This window comes from Athene noctua, chromosome 1, assembly GCF_965140245.1.
Source record: "Athene noctua chromosome 1, bAthNoc1.hap1.1, whole genome shotgun sequence".
In the NCBI taxonomy this organism is placed as follows: domain Eukaryota; kingdom Metazoa; phylum Chordata; class Aves; order Strigiformes; family Strigidae; genus Athene; species Athene noctua.
In genome coordinates, this window is record NC_134037.1 from 82,179,707 (window position 1) to 82,203,950 (window position 24,244).

A 24,244-nucleotide genomic window follows, 5' to 3' on the forward strand; every position below is an offset into this window, starting at 1 on the left:
GTCAAATCTGTTTCATGCTTATTCACAGTTTAAACATTGAGATTTGTAGTGATTTCCTACCACCGTTAGATAATGGGTTTCATCTAAAAGCCACAGTTTTCATTTAGGACTGGAAGTTGTGGCAACATTTCTGTTAGTCTTGGGTTTTATAACATTTTAGTAAAAAGCTTGCATGGAGTTGGATTTAGGACAACATTGTTTCTTTAATACTGATAGATAAAGAAAGCAGTGAATTGTATTTATCAAAAGGAAATGTCAGCAGAACTTTATAGTCTGGTAATTAGATAACGCAGATAAGTCTGCAGAGTTTGTGTGCTCACAACCGCCATTCCAGATAACACTTCCTGAAGTCAATTAGAAGAACTTACACGACATCACACATTTTTCCTGATTCCTTTCTTCGAACTGAGAAAGAAAGAAAGAAAGAAAGAAAGAAAGAAAGAAAGAAAGAAAGAAAGAAAGAAAGAAAAAAACTCCAACAAGCATGATATGTAGCCATTCCATGTTAGCTTTTTGCTCTTTACAATCCTGCTTTGAGCAAGAGCGCTGGGCATCTGACTTTTCCAAAGACTCCCACAATCGCAGCAGTAGCAAGAGCAGCTGTGCCAAACCATCACCACTGTGGGGCAATGGAGAATTCCACGGGCCCTTTGATACAAACTAAGGTAAAACCAGACCGAAGCAAAGGGCTTACATTTTTCAGACAGGTGGCCTTTGTAAACACCCGCGTTTGCATATATGGAAAACCTCGTAAATGAAAATCTCTTAGTGCCTTGAAAAGGAAAGCACACAAGCAATAGCCAGATTATCTTGGATGTGGAACTTGGATCCAAGGTTTGGAGGCCTGATTCTCTTCTGTACAATTTCTGTTTTAAATGTAGATGAGGTATTTTGACTCTATGCCTGTTGAAAACGTTCTGAAGAGGTTTATTTATATTAATGGTAAAGCCTTTTATGCTAGGAGTTTATATCTCATAATGATTTGAGCCTTATGTAATTAATTGTTCTTGAGGACAGCAGTTTTTCTTTGTGCAGGTTACCATTAGAAGTATTTTCTGACATATGGCCAAATCTTGCAGTGTGCTTGTGTTAAATAAAACCTTCCTCAGGCCACTAAAGTGCTACTTACGGCCAGAAAATGGGATGAGAGGGAGAACTTCTCTTTAAAGATGTTCACATTCTGAAGCAAAACCAGAAGTAAAATAAACGATTTTTTAATGACACAAAATTCCTGGGTCGATTCTTTTTTTTCTTTTTTTTTTTTGGGGGGGGGGAGGGGGGGAAGTTTTCTGTTTCCTGGAGGTGCTGCTGGGAAGGACTTGTCATTTTGCTATCTTGCTTCACAAAGAAAGTGAAACTCCTAAGAGCTTTTCAAGAGAGTATTTCAGTTTACCATAATTGAGAAAGTTTCCTCACTGAAAATCTCCTTCATAGAAATATTGACTTTGAAGTGTTGTAGAAAAACATAATTTTCTGCTAGGTAACAATTCTGGTTAGAAATGATCACCAACTACCTCCAGCATGAACATCCTGGTGGTGGTGGGAGCTGGATGCAGAAATGTCTCTGCAGCACATCCTCCCCGCACTAAGAGATGGTCAGAGTTGCCTGTCTGCCCTGTCCTTTCCCACAGAAAATGCTGTCCTCACAAAGTTCCAGTTTGATATTACAAAAGAGAACACAGGACACCCTCATCCTGCTCCTTTCTCCTGCTCAGCCTTTAGCGCCCCAGGAAATTACCCTGTATAGATACATGCACTAACTAACAGTCCTGAACGCACGCACCTGTAAGCACTCAAGCTGTGTCCAAACAGCCACGTATACTAACACAGTGGTATAAAGTTGCTTTTAGTCGTGCAGTTTAGATAAATAAACAAGGGAAGGGAAGGTATCTGCACTGATGTATGTGACCTTTCTTTCAATGTAGCTGCATCCACACTGGTCACTTAGCTGGTATAGTTTTATACCATGAAAAAAATCACTCTGATCATATATAACCTATACACAGAGCAGGCTTTAAAGTAAGTGCCGGTTTATATAGTTGCCCCTAGCAGGTGACATGAATCTGCACTGACCCTCACTGTTACCCCCACAACTGACAGAGTGTTCCTCCTCTGTGCCAGGGAGTAAGGCATTCCTGAACACAGCTCTAAGAAAGACACTCTGGATATAGCTGTGTTGGGAAATTCAGCAGCTCCAGGTGTCTCAAGCACAATCATCTGTATCATTGCATTGCTACAGTGGTTCCTGCCACACTTTTGCCCCCACAGTTAGCAGTGTCCCAGGCTGTCCCTAGGCACAAAGCAGGAGCCATCCCTCACAGGCAGTGTGGATGTATGCAGTTGGTTTGGGAGAGTAAGGTAGTTCAATGCTATGGATACAGACCAATCCATACTGACTGTTTCCAGGGCCTGAGAGCAACCCCAGCAGTGTTGAATTTATTGGTGCAGGAGATGACACTGCAGCAGCAGGTGAAAAGACCAGAGATGTTTCTTCCTAAGAAAAAAAGCCAACCTGTCACAAGGATGCTGTGACCTTGTCCCAGTCCCATTGTCCCAGCCTCGCTGACCAGGCAGCAGCCCCTGCACAGCAGTGGGTCTGTCATCCACCTCTGCCTCACTGCAAGCAGCAGGATCAGCCATCACATTTTCACAATAGCAGGCCTCATGTTTCATCTGAAAATCTGCCTTGTAGTGCACATTGGGTCTTTTCCAGCCAGGCTCTTGAGTTCTCTGATCTGCATAGTAGGTAACAGAGACACAGGCAGAGAGACATGTCTTAACAGCCAGGTGAAAAAAAAAGTGGCTCCTAAGGAGGGAAGAGGATAGAGAGGCTCCCCATTTGTTTGACACAGGTAGATGTCAGGCATCATGAGAGATTGCTACTCAGTTTGGGATTTGGTCTAGAAGTAGTTCTCAGGTAATTTTCTTTGAAATATGTGATTTTGGATGTTAGGCCATAACAATAGGGAAGTTTCCCTGAGTCTATCAGTGGATCCCATCTGTATCATCTCTGCAGCTTTTCTCCTAGCCCTTCATAGTCTCAAGCCATGATTAATCTGTATTTCTACCTGAAAAATGGTCTTTCTGGAAGAGAGTCTCTACAACAAAGAGCCAGCTACAAACTTTGATTGCAGATGCTGATCTGTGAGAGGAGGCTGATGGCACTGTGGCCCCCCACATTCACACTGCTGTGTGTGGCATCCGTTCTGTGCCATGGGCATACAACTGCACCGTGTCCCTCCTGCACAAACTGTGTACACACACCACCGCAGCTGCCTCCCTACCCCCCCAGCCAGTTTATCTCCTTGCTGCCAGTGCAGGGTTTGCATATCCTCTCTGAGATGATGGATGTTTCAATTGTGATAGAGGTCTTTATTCCATGCAAGCATCTGAAAGCGCTTTGCAAAAATAGCTCGCCACCTCGCAGACAAGCACTCTGACATGCAGAGATAGGAAATAGCCTTACTTGCCTTGGAGAGTATTTTAACATTCACCACCACTGCAGTATCCTCTCTAGGAGCACAAATGACCTTCTCCCTCTTAGCACAACCAAGAGGCCCCCATTTTCCTAAGGTCCTAAAAAGATTAAGTGACACAGGTCCAAGGTTGCACAGGAAGTCTGGAGGGAGCACTGGAAATAGAACGGGGCCCTCCTGAGTCCCACCACAGTGCCTTGACCACAAGACCATCCTTCCTCTCCCAAGGTTACACATCAGGTCTGTGGTGAAGCCAGGAATAGTACCCAAGTTTCCTGACACCCAGGCTGTCCTCCTCCACTGTGTACAAGGAATAAATATCAGTTGAAAGTAATTTATAAACCCATGTCTTAGCATTAAACCTAAGACATGCTGTCTGAACCCAAAGCTTCCTCACTTAAAAAGCCCCCTTCCACAAACAGGACAGGTAGTCCCTCCCTGCAGCTAAGCTCTCCTGCTGTTTCAGCGCCTCTAAGTTCCTGACCATCCTGTCCATGCCAGCTCTGCAAATGCCATTGCCACAGAGAAGCAGGTTTGCGGACAGAGGTGTGGGATGATGGGTGTCCTCTCTGAACACCCTGTTGAGACCTGGCACCAAATGATACCAAGCCCTTCCTGGCCGCTGCAGGGCAGGGGGGAGGAGATGTTGCAGGTTGATGTGGGGGCATGAAGGGAAGGTGCCGCAGTGACAGCCTGAGGAGGGATCCCAGGTCCCCATAGGTCCTGGTGCAGTGCACAAGCTGGCACCGGGGGGATGATGAGCCACCCGGGGGGACAGGCCTGGCTAGACCAGCCATGGGCTTTCGCATCCCCCACCCACGGGAACATGCGCGGCATCGGTAAGTACAGTTTCCCTGGGGGGAGGCAGAGATGTGCTGTGTCAGGAGGGGCACAGTGCCATGTGTCCACTACAGCTCGTTGGAGCCTTTCCATTAATTTTAATGGGCTTTGGATCAGGCCCTGAATTCTCAGCTGTCTGGGCTAAACGGCCTCCCCAGGCAGGCTTTCCTCTCGTTTTAGAATGGGGAGGCCTTTCGGAGACCCTGCTGACAGGGAGGTTCCTGCCCCTTTTTGGAAGCAGAGCTCCCGTCCTCGGGCGGGCACTGTCCTGGCAGGGTGGAAGCAGGCAGGTCCCTTCGCCCCTTGCCCACAGCACACACCACCTGCACACTCGGCTCGGCACCGGCGTGTGCCGCCCACACGCCCTTGCACAAACACACACACAACTTCCAGCCCCTGCCCAGATCATCCACTCTTTTCCTCAGAAAGGCCCATGTACTGAACATGAGGAGCATGAATCCAGTGCTCCATACCGCATGCCTCAAGTTGTTCTGGTCACCAAGACCCCCTGTATGCACACACACACAGGTCTGGAGGACTTAGTGATCCTGTACAAGAAATAAATCCTGAATTTAGCAGTAGCTCCAACCCTGCTCAAAAGATGAATGGAAGAAGCCATTGGGCTCATCTGTGCAGCCATCATTTCAGAAAGTGCTTCAGAAGGACAAGACCATGCCCTTCTCTTTGCCCACAGTACATTTTCCTTCACTCACCAAGCTCAACAATTCTGGTAATTAGCACACTTGGACAAACTGAGCTTTCCAAAGCTGTTTTATTTTTAAGCGGTTAGGTAGGTACTGATGCTATGCCTCTTTGCGAGAGCAAGGAGCTGTGTGCTTTTCCAGACCTTTACCTAACACCATATTAAAATAGCACTTGCTGCATGTAGCACTGAAGACCTGAGATTCTAGAGGCACTCAGCCATCAATGACCTTCCGTTCATTACCACTCTTTCTACAGAAACAGCATTAAGAGGGCCCAGCTGAGACCATGGCACTGACTGTGCAAAGGGCAATACATCATAAGAGACAAGCCTGCTCCAAAAAGCTTGGGAAGAAGAGGAAACAGAGAGAAACAAAGTGATTTTCCCAAGGTTGAAGAGCAAATCAGCAACAGACATGGCAATAAAATTTACCAAGGCTCACTTGTTTGTCCAGTCTGTGAGATTATGTTGCTCTGAACACTTGCTGCTATACACACCATTGTGCTTCGTTTAATATATGATGCATTGACTGGTTATTGGTAGCTTGTTACATTACTGCTCAGATTGAAAATGCTCTTCAGACCATCACTGAGGCTGCTTTTTAATACTTCACTTTCCTCATGAAGACTTTCCCTAAAAAGACCCTTTGGGATAAATGGAGAGGATGACCCTGTCTAGTCAATCCATGAGAAGTAAAGTCAGTATGTCTTGTCTAAAGTTTGGCTTAGCAAGAAGGCTTTATAGACAGACAAGCCCCTGCAGCCAGTGTGAGTTTTCAAATGACTTCACACCAAAGTACCATTCCATGTATTTATGTACACTGAAACAAGGGGACTACATATGTACTTTACAGACGTGATAATTGCTTGATTATATCTTCAATTATAATCTGCTGTCCCACTCTGTGTTTAGGATAGCACACTCCCCCCAAAGTGAATGGGAACAGAGGATCTTCATCGCCTCCCCAAAGCTGCAGTATGTGGCCCACAATGATTGGGGTTCAGCTTTAATGGAGCAAAAAGGAAATTATTTCCTAGACTTTCCTTTTTTCTCCTGAAGTGGAAGAACACTTTGCATGTTTCTGAAGGGCCTCTGGTAATTAACACACAGCATAACCTGAAGGAGAGCTAGTCAGGGCAAACTGAATTGAGGAAATTGCCTAAGCGTTAGGGGCCAAGCCAGGGGATAGGATCACACCCTGCCCCAAAATTAAGGCAGCAGGCACCAGGGGCAGAGTGGAAACCAAAGATGAAACTGATACTTCAGACAGGTATCATAGTCAGGAGAGTTGTGGCCACCTGTCAATTCAGTGTCACCCTTTCCTGGAGAGGGAAGTGCCACCCCCTGACAGGTGTGACTGGGGGAGCTCACATCCCATATGTGTGCATCAAGGACCTGAACTGGGGCCCCACTGGTGTGCCATGGGCGTCCCAAATTCCCCTGGACTCCAGGTAAGCGTTTGAGGTCGTGAGAAATGAAGAGCTGAGTCACAACAAGCCCCACATCTGGACTGTGACAGAGCACACTTGCATTGCTCTTCCTTGAGAAGTGGTGCCATGTGTGTTTATCCACAGCCCAACATGACTGAGCAAACATTACTCAAGGTTTTGACAGACATTCGCCTTTGGGGTAGGAGTGAGCACAATTGTGGGGTCAACAGTTCAGAAGGTTAGGAGGGAAAAGATGGGAGGTCTACACAGAACAAGTTGTTCCCCAGTCTTTGTGATAGGTCTGGGTCCTACCCCACCCACCCATGAGTCCACAGAAGCCTGTCAGGTGCCTGGCTGCAAAGTTCGGTTATAGACTAAACGGAGCAGTCTGGTTATCATTAATAATATTTATTTTGGAAAAATATTTTAAAAATGAATTTCTTCATTAACAAAACTGTAAAAAAAACTCAAATAACATTTGCACAATATTCCATAAATACATTTATGTACAAAAAAATATAGTCACATAGACCCGAAGTGCCTTTGTACATATTTACCAAAAAATTTAAATTATAAAAAAATGAACATCACAAAATACTCAAGCTTTACAATTATCATGAAAATATTTTTACAGATTCAAAAAAATAACACACTTTTTCTCACCTAGTAAAAACACATTTTAGTATCAAAAAAGACAATAAAGGCAGTGTTTGTGTCTCTAATTCAAGAAAAAACTGGCTCATAAGAATCCAAAATATACACTTCAGGCAGTGCATGCTTCTTATGTAGTAATTAAGTCCATTCATTTAAATATATATAGAAAAGCAACTGACCATAGTGCAATGATAAAATTCATAAAAGGCAGTGCAACAGTAATCCTTGAACACAGACCCTTGCCTGATGTCCATCTTGTTTCTTTATTTTGCAGTCACTTTGCTAACTTCAGTAGAGAACCAGCTCAAGCCTGAATTTAGTTTCTCAGCAGCAGTCAGTGAAGGAATCTATCTCCCATTCCTCTTTCAGCAGCATTCATCGGGGCACGTCTCCTCTGAAATTGATCTGAACAACCACCTTGTCATATCACCTCTGGTTTACACCTGGTGAGAAAAAACACGAGCAGAGATCAGAAAAGGTTAATGGAAAGTTAGAAGTGGGCTGTAAGGCTGCAGAGGGTCGGGACTCTGTTTTTGTGCCAGGCAAGAACAGACTCTGCATGAATCACGCTAAGAGGTCGGTCAGCAGACCACAACCACACTATCATTGTACCCTGGCCTGCAAAAGTCGTCATACTTGTAAAATCCACAGCAGCAAGTCAGAGATTGTCTTTCCAACATCCACAGCACAACAAACTCAAGCTGGCTGGATTTCAACAGGTACAAATTGCTGTGGCACCATGGAACAGAGTTTAGCTGCCCAGACATGTGTTAGATAAGGGATGCACGCTGAGACTTTTCTCTGCTGTTCCAAGTGCCAGGCAGTATACTAACCTCAGTTGCTATGATGCATTCATCTTTCTCTTCTGATATGACATACACCGACTGGTACTTTGTGTCCTTTGAAGTGGAATATACTGAATCTGGTCGTTTTCTTTCAGAAGTATCACTATTGAAGACAAAAAGAGACAACACGGGTCAGACGGCTGTTGCTTAATGCTACCTATGAGACACACACACCCCCCGCCTTCAGAGTCAAGCTGCCCCCTGCACTCAGATGTGAAAGATACCTCTTCAGTTGTACTGCGCTTTTCTCCTCTGCCTCTGAATCATACGTTTCACACTTGGCTTCACATTTGCTGTGCTCCTCTTTAACAGAGTCCTCGTTCTTGAGTTCATGCACCAAATTGTAATCCACTGATGGGTATCTGACTTTGTAGCCATTTTTATCGGAGTTATCACTGTGAAAGTCTACTTTCTTATTTGTGTTTTTAATCTGAGTGGCACCAATGACACTTATGGAAATGTCCTTCTCGCGCTGGCAGTTCGCCAGGTTGTTCATGGTCTCCGTCTCACTCCTGCAGGCATCAGGCTGGTGGTGCCTCTTCTGCACTCTGAGCCTGATGCAGACGACCACAGCAGCGCAGCCCAGCAGCAACATGAGGACCAGAATAATCCCAGCGCAGATGGCGATCCATGGGAACTGGGTGTTCTGGCCTTCCGTGTACTTCTCAGTGAAGTCAACGATGACTGGCCCCTGAGGTGGCTCAGGGAGCAAAAATTGGCAGTTGAGCCCACCATACCCCCGAGCGCACTCACAGACATAGCGGTTGTTTCTTTCGTGGCAGGTGGCCCCGTTGTGGCAGGGGTTGTGTTCACATCTGCTCACCGGGGTGCTGCAGTTCTTCCCGTTGTATCCCGGGGGGCAGGTGCAGGAATAGTCATTGACACCATCCTGGCAGGTCCCTCCATTGACGCAGGGAAAGGAGGCACAGTCGTCCACATTATCATCACAGTGTCTCCCAGTGAAGCCAGCCTGGCATTGGCATATATAGGAGTTCCCCAGATCGACACACTGGGCTCCTGCAAGACATCAAGAGAGATAAGAGCTGAGTGGTGGGCAGCCAGACTTGACAGCCTCCCACCCACTGCTCTTGGGGTGACCATCACAACCAGCAGCTGAGAAAAGCTCTCTTTATGAGCTCAACCTCCTTTGCCAAGTCTGATCCACCATTAAAAGTACAGGGTTTTTTAAAGAAAGATATTTGTTAATTGGATCTATTTTTCATTCTCCATCGTATTCCCTTTTTAACATTTCATTCATCATCAACAAAGCTAGTCCAGATCAGGTTAACACCACCATCTCAGGTTACAGAGTTTGAGTAGCAATGAATGACAAGCAATGCAGTAAAGAAAGTCTTCACTAGTTTAATCAAAACAGGAAGATTACTGTTACCAAATTACAAGTAATAATATTTAGTACTTGTATGGCATTTTGCATCCACAAACCTCAAAGAGTCTTTGCAAAACATTTGCAAGTCTAAATCCTCCACATTTTTGTGCATGAAGCTTCAGGCCAAGTTACCTGGCCACAGTCAACCCTTGAGAAAATGCAACCTGCAGCAGTGGGCCAAACCACACCATTACTTTTTAAGTACAGTTCCTCCACCAAGTCAACTATTGACATGACATGGACTGTGATTGATCAGTGGGCCTTGTTATGAACGCCAGACCAAAAGCCAAAGTAACTGGATGGTCTCCTTTCAGAAGGTCACTGTTGCATGTTTGACCTTACCATTAGCACAAGGGCTGGAACTGCAGTAATCGATTTTCTTTTCACAGTTGAACCCAGAATAACCCAGTGGGCAGCGGCAGCTGTATCCCCCATCAGGGTTGTCGGTGCATCGCCCACCATTGAAGCATGGTCCGTCAGCACAAGTCATTGCGCTCAGCTCACAGTTTTTACCATAGAAGCCTGGGGGGCAAGTACAGGAATAGCTGTTCTCAAGATCCTGGGGGGAAGAAATGAGAAATGGTCAAAATATTTATCTGAAGGTGCTTTGAAATCCCCAAAGGGGTTTTGAAAATCAGTAAAACTGACATTAACTCCTCTCTTGGGGTTTCAGATGGCACAAGCAACTCAAACTTACAGTGCAGCTTCCACCATTCTTGCAAGGGTTGGCATCACATTCATTGATTTCAATCTCGCAGTTGGAGCCTGTGTACCCGGGTCGACAAGAACAAGTGTAGCTCCCCTGACCAGTGTTGGTGCATGTGGCACCATTCTTGCAGGGCTTGTGGTGGGTGCAGTAGTTCAGGTCTGTAAAAGATTTTTTTTCAAAAAGAGGGCAGTCAAGATACTTGCTATTTTGCAAGGCTAGCACAGGGTGGGTGAGCTGGAAATAGCCACTTGCTTTCTGTGTTTAAAACAGATGCTCAGGCAAGGACTGAGGACTCACCCTGGTTGCAGAAAAGGCCACCCCAGCCTTCCTGGCAGTTGCACTGCCACGGCTGCTGACAGGTACCATGAAGGCAGCCGGGGTATCGGATGCACTCATCACAATATCGCCCCTGCCAACCCACTCTGCATCTGAAAAAAAAAAAAACCACCAACAACAAAGTCTCGTCAGATTTAGACTTCTCACAGTTGGAAACCCTATCGCAAACTCTGCAAACACACTGATGCCAGGGATCAAGTTTCCTAAAAGCCCTCAGTGATCCTTCATGTGAGAAAGTCACCAAGTCCAACCGTAGCATCAGATTTCACCGGTCCCAGATATTTCTTCCACTTCCCTAGACAGAGCCATGGTTCCAGGTAGTTAATTTGTTTACTCTAATAACAAACAGCTAAACCTTACACATAGCACTGTAAACTCATTAGGTTAATATTAATGACACTGATGTTTGACTTGTAGATTAATACTTTGATCTGGCATCACCTGGATTTCTCGAATTACCATCTCATATGAAGAAAGGCATTTAAACCAACCCTTCAAATGACCAATGGCTTAGTTAACACCAGACAATCAACATTAAAGACAAAGAAGGGAGTGGGAAACTTACTTGCATTCCCCAGGTTTGTCGCAAAAGCCGTGTTGCTCATCGCATCCAGGCAAACAAATCGCTGTAAACAAACCAAGCAAGGAGAGACATCATCACCAGGGCCGAATGCCTCCTTTTTACAAGTCCGACCCCGAGAGCACCTTGCAGGTGGGGAGCGAGCCCCTTTTACTAGGTCGGGGCAGTTAAGCGCAGCAGAGTTAATCTCTGGAGTCTGCAGGAGTATTGATCTCGCCCCGTAACTGGGCACTTTACTTATCGCCGGGGATGAGCATTCTTCTTAATACAGTTGCACACAGACAAAAGAGCGCTCACAATTGCTCCCTTCCCCAAAGCCCCTCACCCCCCTTCCCTTCCCAGTGAGGGTCAGAAGTCCTTTTTTCCAATTCTATGCACACAGCTCCACCTCTTAATATCCCCCGAAAGTGTGTGTGCAGATAAGAGTGGACAGCTGGTGTGCAGGGTGCCAGTGCAAGACAGCTGCTCTATTGTCTATTCTCTCCCAGCAGCTGCCCCACTGCAACAATACCCCGGCCCCGGAGCCAATGGGGCCGGCGGCCGACGGCCGGGCAGCCTATCCCTGCCCACAGCTAATCTATGGCACGCGCGTGATTTCGGTGCAAAAAAACTTTTTTTTTTTTCTTATTCAAATAAATAAGTCTAAAGTTCTTCCTCCCTCCTTCCCCCCCTCCCTGCTCCGCCCCTCTCCAAAAAGGGGCGGGCGGGTGGGTGCAGCTCTGGTAAAAGAGGTAAGCGGGCCAGCGGGAGGGAGGATGAGGGAAGGGAAAAAAGGGACTTCTGCTCATTACTTCGCCTGGTTATGGAACTCATTAAGCAGGCACTGCAAAGTTTTAATTCAACAAAGCCAGCCAGAGACAATGGCATGCGAGGGGAAGGGGGGGGGAGAAGAAAAAGAAAGAAAGAATCAGCGCTGATAATCAGATCGCCTCCAAGTTGGAAAGAATGGAGCTGGGGCAAGGAGACGGGAAGCAATCTGCGACTGGCAGCTCCGCTCGCTAACGGCAAAACATTCTTTTTGCATGCACACATAAACAGATCTTCCCTGCCTAGTAGGTTTGCATCGCTGTTATAAGCTGTTTTTTTCTGATAGGGAAAGCAGAGTGAAGAACGTACGTAATGTGTAAAGACAAGATGGACAGCCTCCTACTTTGCTGTGGAAAAAGCAGCAATGTACAGGCATCCAAAAGTGCTGACAGCCCCCAAAGAGCTCATTATCAAAATGCTTCCTTTTTCCCCACCCCTTGACACAACTGAGCTAGGCGCTTTTGATCATGGGAAAGGTTATAGTTCCTATTTAAAACACTATCAAAGGAAATGCGAGCCTCTCTGCCTGCTGTTTACTGTGCAACATTGTACCATGAACTGCTAAAAGCATCCTAGCAGTCACTAGCAGTGTGAATAGTCAATCTGGGCTCATTTGCTATCAGCTCAGCTGAGACCACAGTGTAGGTGGGCTTTAAGAAAAACAAAAACAGAACAAGAAGAAAAGCGAGAGGCTGCTTTACAGCCTGTAACTGTTTTCTCCCTGCCCGCCTGGCCCTTTGATGACTGGAGAGGAGCACTCGCCCAGTACGTCATCTGCCAGCGTACTTCAGATCCGTGTATACACACAAACAGAGAATGCCATCACATGCTGCAGCAGGAGCTCTGTGTGCATGTTTGGGTGTACATGCCACGTATCTACAAAGGGCGGTAATCTTGTACAAAGCTGCAGGTATCTGACATCCCCAACTATCCTCTCTGTGATCTGCTTACTGACCCAGCTTTTCCCACTGTATCAACACACCACATTCCTCAACAACTTCAAGCTCAGGCATACTTTAAAACTCACGTCCCTTGCTACTTTATTAGTAGTAATGATTATGGCAATGCCAGGGAATAGAGATGGGGAAGAAGTCGAATGTTCTTGTGGCTCCAGGTGCAACAATCTCTGTTAGTGGCAGTTTATGAGTACCCCAAAGGAGAAATGTACGGTCTAGAGGCCACAGAGAATAGCTTGGACCTCACAATACTTTTCTACATACAAGGTGGCAAGACATCAAACTGTAACAAGCTAACCAATAGGCCTGCCGCATGGATGCTACCAAAGCCCAGTTCCCTCTCCTGAAGCCATGTACCCTGTCGGTGAGGCTATCAGTGTACCATGGTTGAAGGGGTGGCTAGGTATAAAAAGTAGTCCTGATATATTTTAATAAATCCTCAAGCAACTGCTGAACATTTTGCTGTATGATTTGATGTCTACAGCAAATGAGCAAGAGGGTAATGTTGGCACTGTCATTTTCTTAGCTTGAGAAGGGGCTGTCTGCATTAACTTTCTGGGGCAATGCTGAGGACCTCCCATTCCCCGCACCAGTAAAGCCTGTACACAGCACCAGACCTCCACCCACTATAGCTTGGTTCCCCCCTCTCCTGTGGGGCCTGATGTCAGAGAAACGCCCCCCCAGGAGCTCAGGGGACATGCTGCAACCAGAGCCCGGGGAGACAAGAAGGTGGACACTCACGCTCAGTGCAGTATTGGCCTTTCCAGCCCGGGTTGCAGACTTTCTCGCCACGCTCTCCGCAAGTGAAGTGACCAAAGGCATCGTCCCGGGGGCGGCAGAAGACGGAGCAGCCCTCTCCGTAGTAGTGCTCGTCGCACACGAAGCGATAGGAGTACTTGAGGTCAGTGCGGCCGCTGCTGTGCAGGTCCTGGGACCACTCTTCACCCACCGCCAAGTGCCTCTGGGTGGCCAGGCGGCTGATGAGGCGCTCGGGGTTTTCTGCGAGAAGGTGGAGAAGAGAGGCGTGATTAGAGAGCCCAAAGCGGGCAGGGCTGTAGGAAGATGCTCAGGGGGTGTCTCTGGTGGGAGGGGAACGGCAGAGGCAGGATGATAGGGCTGCGTGCCAACAGGTTGGTCTCTTTTCCCATGGTCTCCCGAAGAGGAGCAGGGATGGAATGGGGGAAACACACTGCACACCGCAGAGAGAGGGGCGGAGTGGGGCCGCAGGGCTGGGATTATTCCGGGGAAGGGTCTGTTTCGGGGTAATTACCTGTGGTGAGGTCGTCAGGCGAGTCCGTATGCAGAGCCTCAATGATGAGCGAGAAGGTGCCCTGGGGGAAGAAGGAGCAGAGACAACCCGCCGGAGGGAGAGAGTGAGAGAGGGCTGGGCCGGGAGGCAGCTCCCCCAACCCCCCAGGAGCTACTCACCCCCACCCCCCACAAAGGCACCCTCGGGGGCTGGGCGGCCCCTCGGATGGGCGTTCGTCCGGCAGAGAGGGCCGGGGTGGTGGGACGGGACGGGAGGGAATGCGGACCGCCCCCACCCGTGCCGCCGCCCCACTTACGGGCCAGGTGAAGCCGAAGGGGAAGCGGATGGGGTTGCTGAAGGCGGGGTCGGCGCCGCCCGTGCCGTCGGGGACGCTGAAGGAGTTGGCGCCGAGGACGGGGGTGATGGCGCTGCCGTAGGTGCAGGGCGGCTCGGGGGAGACGCTGGCCTGGTAGTGCTTGAGGCAGACGCGGAAGAAGGTCTTGCAGTCGCACTGCTGGAGCCCCCCGCCGCCGGGGCCGCCCCCGCGGCAGCAGTTGCGGTTGCTGAGCAGCCCCTTCTTATTGACAAACTCCTGCAGCTTCAGCTCGAAGACCCCGGAGCAACCGACCTGCGGGCGGGGACAGCGGCCGTCAGCCCCGCCGACCAGCCCGCTCCCCCGGCCCGACCCCAGCCCCGCCGGCCATCAGCAGGACTGACACCCCCCTCCCCGCTTCCCCCGGCTGCAACAGGCAGCAACAGCCCCCGGCACCCCCGCGGGACCCTCGGTGCAGGGGCCACCGCAGGTATTTCTGGCCCCCACCTCACGGGCACTTACCTGGCAGCGGCTCAGCAGCTGCACTGAGAGGAGGGCGAGCGTCAGCAGGAACCGACCTCCCATTTTGGAGGGGCAGCTCTGGTGCCCTCGCTTTCCTCCCCCTTGTCTTCTCGTCAGAGGGGAAAGGGGAAAGTGTCTCTCGAGGGAAGGGGAAAAAGAAATACAGCGGCCAAAGCCGCTCGTTCCAGCAGAGCTGGAAGAGTTAGTGTCACGGTCTCCTTCTTTCAGGAGTGTCTCTGACTTTTTTTCCCCTCTGTCGATAGCTCTAGGTGTAGCCTGTCGGCGACTGACAGCTTTTTCGGATGGCAAAAGAAAAAGAAAGGAAAAAAAGAAAACACAACAGGAAAAAAAAAAAAAAAGGTTAATCTTAATCTACTAAACTCTTTTTCTTTCACAATCCACGGTACTCCTCCTTTTCTCCAGGAAGAAAAAAAAATATTAAAAAAAAATAAAAGCAACTTAATTCCCAACAGAGGCAGAGAAAAGGCTTCCCAAGGAAGATTAAAAATCGGCGATCTGGAAATCCCTGCAGAGGCAGCGGCAGACGCGGCGGCGATAATTCCCGGTGCGGTGAGATGCGGGAGCGGCTCTGCGCGGCTCTGCGCGGCTGCGCTCGCCCTGCGCACGTCGGGGCTGGTGGGTGTCAGACGACAGCGGCGGCGGGCAGCAGGTCACGTCGGAGCCTTGATCCCCTTTTTTTCTTTTTTTTTTCTTTTCTTTTTTTTTTTTTTTTTTCGAAAGAAGCGAAGCTCTCTTTCCTTGTTGTGGGCTTACTTTTGTTTTTAGAGGAATCCCAGCCAACAAAAATAAGCTCGTGTCTCGGTAGCGGCGCACTGAGCGTGTCCGGGTGTGCTCCTACGGGGGAGGGGGGTGCCTGCTCTGCTCCGCGCCGCGGCTCGGCGGCTCTCTCCGAGGGTGAAGCGCTAAGGATCTGCCTCTCCTTGGGCGCCTGCCTCCCTTATATCCCGCCGGCCGCCTGCATGCCTAATGAGATGCAAATGAGCAGCCCCCCAATCTGGCTAGAGCTGTCACAAAGGAGCCACTTTTCCAAACCCTCCTCTCAATGGATCGCCAAATGGTCAGTGAGCTGTAAAATGTGCAACCCTCCTCCCCCTCCCCTCCGCGCTCACAAAACGTGCTCATTTACATTCCTGCAAATTTGGTAACCGCAAGAATCCCCCTTCTGCTCCAAGGAGAGGGTAACACCCCCTCTGCACCGGAGAGAGGCAGCGCCGCACGCTCCGGCCAGAAAACAGCCCCGGGGACGGCGGCTGTAATTACCTCCTGAAACGTGCAAAGCAACCGCCGACCCCCAAAAAGTAACTCGGTGACCACGGCCACTTCCAAGGGGCATCTTCGGCTTTAAAGGGACGAGGGAGGCGGGAGCCAGGGAGCCGCAACATGGGGAATCGGACGCATCCCCCCCGGCATAACCGGGGCGATTGGGGGGGGGGGGGGGGGGAGCATTTTGTGCGACCTGAACCGGCGCTCGCTCTTCCCTCGGCTCCGCTCCCAGCGCGCATCCCGCCGGCGGAGGGGAGGGAGGAAGGGAGGAAGGGAGGGAGGGGGGTCCCCGGGGGTCCCGGCGGCGGGGTAGGGCGCGGGCGAGTTGGCGGAGGGGACCCGTGGAGAGGACCCGCCTGCGGGGCTCCGCGGGTCCCGTCCCCGCCGCCACCGCTGCCGGAGAGAGCCACCCGCTCCGCCCGGGTCCCGCACCCCTCTATGATTATTATCATCATCACCAGCAACCTCTCCCTCTCTCTCTCTCTCTCTCTTTTTTCCTCCTTCAGCTTAGTAAAAAGTGAGTTTGGTGTGTGTCGTTCGCGTGGCTGTCATTAAGGCCGTTTGTTATTGTGTGAGGGCTGAATCAGTTAGCTCTTTGTGCTCTCAGCTGTATGGTAATGTAGACAGCACCTGCTCCCTGCACAATGCGAGGGAGAGAAAGAGCTCCCCTCGGCGCACGCTACTGCCTCTACAACAATGTCCGCACATTTTTTAAAGAAATCCCTTCCAGCACTTCCCCCCACCGTAAAAAAAAAAAAAAAAAAAAAAAAAAAAGCAAACAAAAAAACCCCAAAGAAACAAAACCCCCAAAAAACCAACCCACAACCCAACTTTACACCAACCGTCACCTTATTTATTTTTTTTACATATCCATCAAACACTAGAACTTTTGTTTTGACCTTAAAAACATGGAAAGGAGTTTACTGGTGCGGTGAAAGAGGGATAGAGATGATTACCATTTGAGCAGTTTCTTAATGATGGATGGAAGCGGGGGATAAAAGTTGGAGGGCGACTCTGGCATGTCACTCGAAGCAGAGTTTTCCACTTTGTTCGGGCCCTCTGTTTAAACACCTTCGGTAGGGGCCGGCGGATTCATTAGGATGCAAGGTGTAACTGTCTCTGTAAATGTCATTTTAATTGTAACAGATCATTTCAGCACAGATTAAGCTTGTGTGCGAAAGGAGAGGATTTGGCTACAATAACCTCACTGTAGGTATGCCGTGCTAAAAGCCTTATTATGGCGACTTTATTGGGTTGAAACGTGCATTTGCATGGCAAAATGTGACTTTCATTGAAGCAGATGTCTTGATCACAAATTATCTTACAATGCGCTAGGAAAAAAGAAATTCTTAAAGACTTCTTAAAGTAAAAGCATTGGGTAATACCAATTAAAAGAAAATCACTAATGAGTTCATTCAGCCCAGCTCTTCTTGACTGTTCCAAGACTGTAGCTGCCCACGTGCATTTACTGGGTGTTTGTGGCACCCACCCCAAAGCCAGGCAGGTATCCTCGCTACTTAAACAAGCATCCAGACTTTTGCAACCTTTCGCCACTCAACGTGTGTGTCTTTTACATCTAATTTTGGTCGAACGAGCCACCTACACCCAGACACTCTTCTCCAGTCTCCCCGCCCCTCGACGCTTAAGAAAAAGCTTAAATGTACAGGAATGTTTGTGGTTGGCTTTTTTTGTTGTTGGGGGGTTTTTTTGTGGGTTTTTTTTTTCGGTTTTGTTTTGGTTTTTTTTTTTTACCCCGGAGTGCTATCTGGGCAGAGAGGGGAGCAGCGATCCCGCAGGCACCCTGGGAGGGCGCAGGGAAGGCGGCCCGGGCGGGAGGGGAGCGGAGCGGGCGGCGGGTCCCCGGCGGACCGGCCGCCCGCCCCCGCCGTGCCCAGCCCCGGCAGCGGGGAGCGGCGAGGGGGCGCGCCCAGCAGCCACGCCGGCTTTAACCGTACATTACTTTTGCCACCTAGCGTCAACATCTTTTCAAGTGGCTTGCCGCTGCTTCGCAAACTTTTCTGCGGCGTTATCCCCGAGAACGGGGGGGGGGGGGGGGGGGGGGGAATCACTTTGTATCGGGTTTACTAAGCGAGTGGGGCGGGGGGGCAATGTCTGTCTTGAAATTTAGGGGTAGCCCGTCGGTGGAAGCGAGAAGTGATATATCACCGCGGATCTTTTAATCTACGAGGGATAGAAAGTTGGTCCATTAGCATCCCCTTGCTTAAAAAACTGGAAATAAAAAGTTACACGCGCGAGGGGTTTAACCTAGCGATAGGAAGAAAAAAAAAAAAAAAAGAACCGAAAAAACTTGCCCCCAAATCCTTAACAACCCCCCTTCGGTATCGGGTATTTGTTAAATTGACGTGGCACAGATTTCTCGATTACCGCTGCTGAGCGTGACTGAAAGGCGCCGTGAGAGCCGGCAGGATCCTGCCCACGGCGCTCATTCTTCTCCGGCTTAATTTATGCCACGCGATTCTGTATTGGGGAAATCAAGCAGAAAGCTCCTTTTTCTGCTTTTTTCCCCCCTCTCCCTCTCTCTTTCAGATGCTGGGCTAACGGGGAGACTGTTTAACTTAAGTGTTTCTATAGGAGGCTGTTGTAGTTTAACTCCTGCCCACCAGTAGCTGAGGCGAACAAAGGAGGGACTCGAGGTCTAACTATTCATCCATTCTCTGCACTTTAATTTTCATTGATTTCGAAGACAAGGGGAGCCCTTAGGGATTCTCGCTGAAGGGGGATGACACGCCTTTAGACGCGATCAGCCCCCCAGCCAGCCATCTGCTCCCAACCAAATGGCGCTTTTTCGCTCCCAACCGCGTGTCTCCGCACCGCGCTCGCCCGCCGCCCCCTGCCGCCCCCCGCGCCGCCCCCGCGGTGTTAACCGTGCCCGCGCACCGCCACTGGTCCCCGCTGCCGCCGACGGGCGGACGGTCCCTCCCGACGCCCTGCCCGGCCGCGCCCGCCCCGCCGGGATGAACCGGCGGCGAGACTCCCCCCGGCGGCGGGACCCCCCCGGGGGCGGGCGCGGTGCCCGGGGCCCCGCCGGGCCGCGGTCACCCCGCACTGCCGGGCCGCGGCGGGCCCGGCCCCGCCCGCCCGCAGCTCGCTGGGGCTGGTGGGGTATTGTGCTCCCCCTCCCCGCCCCGAATTTACACCCCTCCCGCAACGCCGGGCCCCCTCTCCCGCCCCGGCGAGGATTTACGGGCCGGCCGCGAGCGCCCCGTCAGCCGCGGCCTTTATTTCTAAACGAGCCAGATTATGGGAAAAGTCACTTCAAAGCAAGGCGGGGGGGGGGGGGCTGTTAATTAGGGCGACGCGCTACCATCGCTGGCGCGCAACCCTGATTTTTTTTTCCCGGGACGGAGGGCTCCGGGCATATGGCGAACGGTGCGTCGGCGGAGGGACGTGTACGTGTGGAGCTATGTGTAGCCAAGTGTGCATAATATTTTAATTAGGTCTATAGTCCCTACGGAGGTATGTGTGCGCGTCTGCCCCTCCGCCGCAGCCCTCCCCGCACGCCCCCTTCACCCGAACCCCCGGGCCGGGCCGGGCCGGGAGAGGAGCGGGGCGCCGCCGGGCCGGGGCTCTGGCTCTGCAGCCGGGCCGGGGCTCTGGCTCTCCCGCCGGACCGAGGCTCTGGCTCCCCCGCCGGTCCCGGGCTCGGCGGCGTGACCGGGGTGCTGGCGCTGCCCGGCGCCCCGCCGCCCGGCGCCCCGACCCGAGGCGGGTGGGAGGCGGGCGCAGAGGTGCCGCGGTGGCGGAGGGGCGCTCCGCCGCCCTTGCCGTGTGCGGGGAGGGGGATTAAGAAGTTTAGCGTGTAGGTTAGCCCAAAGTTGCAAAGGCATGTGCTGATTAGAATAAGAAAGGGCAGTCGCGTGGCTCAGCTGGCACACAGCGAGGCCAGATGATAGATAAGCAGCTCTGGGCCTTCCCTCCCCCCCAGCCCCCTTTTTCAAATCGCAAATCATCTGCTCCGGCCCTATCCTAGCCCCTCATTTTCATGACAATGGTTGTGTGTTTACCTGTGATCCTGGGACTGGGCATTCCTTTGTCTCCCGAGGAGATTACCGCAGCCAGCTGCTCTCCAACCCTTCCCTGGGCAAATCCCGAAGTGGCCCCTATATGTGTGTTTTACTGATTGCACACGAGGAGAAAGCGAGCCCCCCCCTTCCCCCCCCCCCCCCCCCTCCACTCCCCTGCGCTACTTGTTTGTTTGGGTTTGCTCCCTGGCTCGCTTCCGACGGGATTTTGCTTGTGGGAAAGTACGAAGGATAAAATTGGTCACTCGTGTGCGTGAGCTGTCGTTGCTCCCAAAGCGGCAAGGGTGAAGGCAGAGCCGCGGCGCCTCGCGGAGCTTCCCGGGGCCAAGGGGACATCAGGGGTCCAGTGGAAGGAGGCTTCCCCCGCCCTGCTCTCCTCCGGGCCCCCGGGCTCCTCCCGAAACTTCCCATGGGTGTCCCGCCGCCCCCCCCCCCCCCCCCCGGTCTCCGCTCCGGGACACGGCGATTTAAATGCTCTCCCCGCCCGCGTCCCTCTGGGGAGCAGCTCAGCCTCGGATTTGGAGAACTGGCTTCTTTGCCCCTCTTTAACTCCAAGGACAGTCACGATATCCGCCACGCGTTTGTACTTGATGACCGTCTGAGGACCCTTCCAACTCCAAATATCCCGTAATCCTGAGATGTACCCTGCACCCCAGTACCCCACCCACCCAGTCAGGCAAGGCCGGTGTAACCCTCTGGGGCGCTGAGGCCTGGCTTGGCTTGGCAGCGGTGTCACAGAGCCGGGAGGGCGAGCGAGCGAGCTCACATCGTGTACACGGGATAAAAAATGTGACGGCACTTCTCAGAAAAATGCTTTGCATTCCGGCTATGAGATTTCGCTGGATGGCTGGGAAGATTCCCTTCTGCTCCCGAATTGGGTAGCAATATTCAACTGCGTTCACCGGTCCTCCGAGGGGAACTCCCTCTTCTTTTTTTCCCCGGTTTTATTAATCATCGTCTTAAGCCAGAACTCTGAACAGTAGCTGCAAAACACCGCTCCAGACAGTAGCTGCACAAACCCCTCTGCCCGTGACAGCCACACAGCGTGCCGCTGTACTGTACTACATTTCACGCACGAAGGGGTTTTTCTGTTCCCCCGCGGCCCCCTCCGCGCGGCGCGCACATCTTGCGCATTGTGCGCTGGCTGCTGCGCAAAACCTGCCGCTAATAAACTGGGGGGGGGGTGGGGGGGGGGTGGCGGTGGTGGGTGGTGGTGTTGAGGTTTGATTATACGTTTCCAGGGCTTTCCGAGCCACTTCCAATTTGCGTCGTTTTTCTTTCCGCATCTCTCCATGTGTGGGGAAGGTGGCGGGGGAGGGAGGAGGGGGCAGAAACTCCTCTGCAGAAGGTGATTATGAGAAAGAGGATGGCTATGGATGGGGCGGGCCCCGAGCTTTTGGAAACGCTCTCCCCTTTTCTGAGAGCATCTGCCCGGAGACGAACAGATGTGGGCACCTGCGGTGACAGGCCACATATGCTCCATCCTATTCACAGGCATTCAGACACGGCCACAATGGTGAGGCTTTGTGCGCGCAGAGTCACCAAATATATTAATCTGTGCTCCCTAGAGCACCGCTCTGTTTAATTTTTCACCGGCAGTAACATCTGATCTAATCCTTCCCTCGGCTCCCCCCAAGTCCCTGGTCCCCGTCCCCCCCCCCTGCCCTGGTAAGATGTGAAGTTATTCAGGTCCCCACCTGTTGCCGGCGGGGTGGAAGCGGGTCGCGCTCCCGCCACGCCTGCAGCCAGGCCGCTCTCCCGGGCCGCTCCCCGGGGACACCGGGGCTCCCCTCCGCGGAGCCGAGTACCGAGCCAGGCAAAGCAAAGCCGCCCCGCTCCCCGCGCTGGGCCGGGTCCCGCCGGAGCCGCCCGCCGGGCTGCCGGGGGCCGCTTTGTTTGCCCACGGCCAGCGCCGCGCAGCAGGCCGCGCTGCCGAGGGGCGACATAAATCTCCGACGTACGACTCGGGGGTTTTCAAGCCATTTCGGTGCGCGACGCTTTCATCTCCCCACGTCCCCCTCGTCCCCCCCGTCCCGGCTGGGTTTGTTCGGGGGCACAAAGGCCCCTCCGGCCCCATTGTGGCCGTACAAAGCCGAGGGACACAGGGCCGCGGGCGGGGACAGCCGCGGTTCAAACCAGCCCGCCCCCCCCCTCGCCCCCCGCCGCTGTCGTGCGAAGGGGCCCGCCGCAGCCGGCTGTCCCCGGCAGGGCGGGCGGGGCGGGGGGCGGGAGGGGACAGCGACGGCGACAGCCCCGTCCCCTCGGGCCCGGCCCGGCCGCCGGGCGCATGCGCGGCGCCGCCTCCGCGGGAAGCGGAAGCGGCGGCTCTGGTCGGTGCCGGGTGCCGTTAGCAAGGGGCGGGGGGCTGCGGAACGGCCGGGCGGCGGGGGGCGGCGGGCTTGGCGGGAGCGAGAGAGAGAGAGAGCGACGGCAGTCCCGGTTCTCGCTCGCAGCATGGCCCCGCGGCCTCCCGAGGCAGGGGCTCGGCCCTCACACTTGGCCCCGTGCAGGCCTCGGCTCTCCCCTCAGCGGCGGGCAGGTACCGCCGGCCCTTGGCCCGCCCGCCCGCCGCTCTCGTCCCTCTGGGACAGGCTCCGGCCCTTCAAGGCAGTGCGGGGCTGCGGGCCTGGCTCTGCGCCGCTGCGCGTCAGAAGCGGGGGCTTTGCGCCTCCTTCCTTGCGCTGTGGGCCTTGGCCGGGGGGCTCTTGGGAGGGCTGGAGCGGTTGTGAGCGTTTCTGCTGAGAGCCCTTAGCAGTGCTGCTCCACATGACTGTGGGCGTGATAAAATTTGTACGGTCGTAGTTGCTTGCCGGCAAGATGAAACATAATGGTGTCATCAACTGTTGTAAGGGTCATTTCTCTGAATTCTTGTGTCTGCATAAAACTGGGGGAGGGGGAAGTTTTTTTAATCGTTTCAGTTTGTGGAGAAAAGGTTCTCCTGCAGATTCGTGCAGCTGAAATCTTGTGGTAACCCGAGATCTCAGTTTCACACAAGTAACAGCAATAGACGCCTGGCAACGTTCATCTGTTGAGCAGGATGCGCGTTTTCCACTCTTGGGAAACTTAGCATCACAACAAAAAACAATTTGGTCCTGATTCTGCCAGCTTTATTGAGGTGCCTCTGATGAAAGTACTTCTCAAGTCAGTAGATTTTACTTGTTCTCTTTTCTGCTACTGTGATGGATTAGAGATTTCCTTAAGATGCCAGTTACTGTTTAGAGGTGAAACAGGATGGTTGACAAAATATAAACTGTTTTTTTGTTATGCTTTCAGCAAATGTGTGTAGTAGTAATATTAAAATTCTAGTAGCAGCCAAGACGTATACCATAAGCATGTATATTGTAGCAATCCTGAGACAGTCTAATTGAAATATCAAAATCGGCGGTGTGAAAAACAGGCAAAATTGTACCTATTTAATTAAAACACCATGAATTTCTTCACTGCTTAACTGGGAAGGGATTTGGCTTTCGAGTAAAATAATAAAAAAAACCACCCCAGGTTTCCTGAGAATGAAGAAGAAAAAGCTTGATGGAGCTTGTTACCTCCATTTTTCATTGCAAGGTCCTTTAAAATAAAACGGTGCTGTGTTAGAGGAAATTGGTGCTGTAGTAGAAGAAAGAGCACATCTAATGTAGAAGTTGTGCCAAACATCTTTGCATTGAGACTTCTAGAAATAAAAATGGAGGTCATCAATGGTTTTAGTTTTATCCCACAATTGTCTCTATGGAATGTCTAAATTGGTTCATTTGGCATGCTGTTGAGTTCTGCCACAGAATTTGGAGACTCTCTTCAGTCTTTTAGTATTGTTTAAACTGAAAATAGGCTTATTCCATTTTTTATTATTTAGTTTCTGGATGAAGTTTGCAGATGCGTCTTTTCAGGTAGATTGGTTCAAAACTGCTGTGCATGTTAGAAATCACCTTTAATATGTTCACTATTAATGATAGATTTGTAGATTCACAAAATATAGGTAAACCTCTAATTGTTTAAAGAGGTCTTGAAAATTATGTTTTCAAATGACAAGATGGTAAAATAGCTTGAATTTCTGATTCAAAGCAGAACTGCTGCCGCCAAAACCGTTGCAGAAGTAGAGGTATTGCAACTGGTACC

At 51.4% G+C, this 24,244-nt stretch overlaps 2 protein-coding genes across 4 annotated transcripts in view; one reads left to right on the plus strand and one right to left on the minus strand.

Annotated features, from left to right (window-relative positions):
- Nucleotides 1-6,976: 6,976 nt before the first annotated feature.
- Nucleotides 6,977-15,770, minus strand: DLL1 (delta like canonical Notch ligand 1). The gene is made up of 11 exons (XM_074925146.1): nt 14,808-15,770; nt 14,289-14,600; nt 13,994-14,054; nt 13,465-13,722; nt 10,946-11,006; nt 10,342-10,472; nt 10,033-10,202; nt 9,678-9,894; nt 8,173-8,965; nt 7,937-8,051; nt 6,977-7,546 (listed from the first exon to the last, which is right to left on the minus strand). Exons 1-11 carry the CDS (start codon nt 14,868-14,870, stop codon nt 7,541-7,543), a joined length of 2,187 nt encoding a protein of 728 aa, XP_074781247.1. The 5' UTR covers nt 14,871-15,770; the 3' UTR covers nt 6,977-7,540.
- Nucleotides 15,771-22,430: 6,660 nt separating this feature from the next.
- Nucleotides 22,431-24,244, plus strand: part of FAM120B (family with sequence similarity 120 member B) — an 82,827-nt gene continuing 81,013 nt past the window's right edge. For all 3 annotated transcript variants that reach the window (XR_012632874.1, XM_074896692.1, XM_074896691.1), the window contains exon 1: nt 22,431-22,464. The gene's annotated coding sequence lies outside the window, so the exon portion shown is untranslated. The remainder of the gene's footprint in view (nt 22,465-24,244) is intronic.

What these genes read in the sequence shown, in the direction of transcription:
- DLL1 (XM_074925146.1), bottom strand. Translation starts at nt 14,870, where the DNA reads ATGGGAGGTCGGTTCCTGCTGACGCTCGCCCTCCTCTCAGTGCAGCTG. An exon ending in AGCTGCTGAGCCGCTGCCAG is followed by an intron (nt 14,601 to 14,807) that starts GTAAGTGCCCGT and finishes CCCCGCCCGCAG; the next exon opens with GTCGGTTGCTCCGGGGTCTT. An exon ending in CCTTCGGCTTCACCTGGCCC is followed by an intron (nt 14,055 to 14,288) that starts GTAAGTGGGGCG and finishes TTCTTCCCCCAG; the next exon opens with GGCACCTTCTCGCTCATCAT.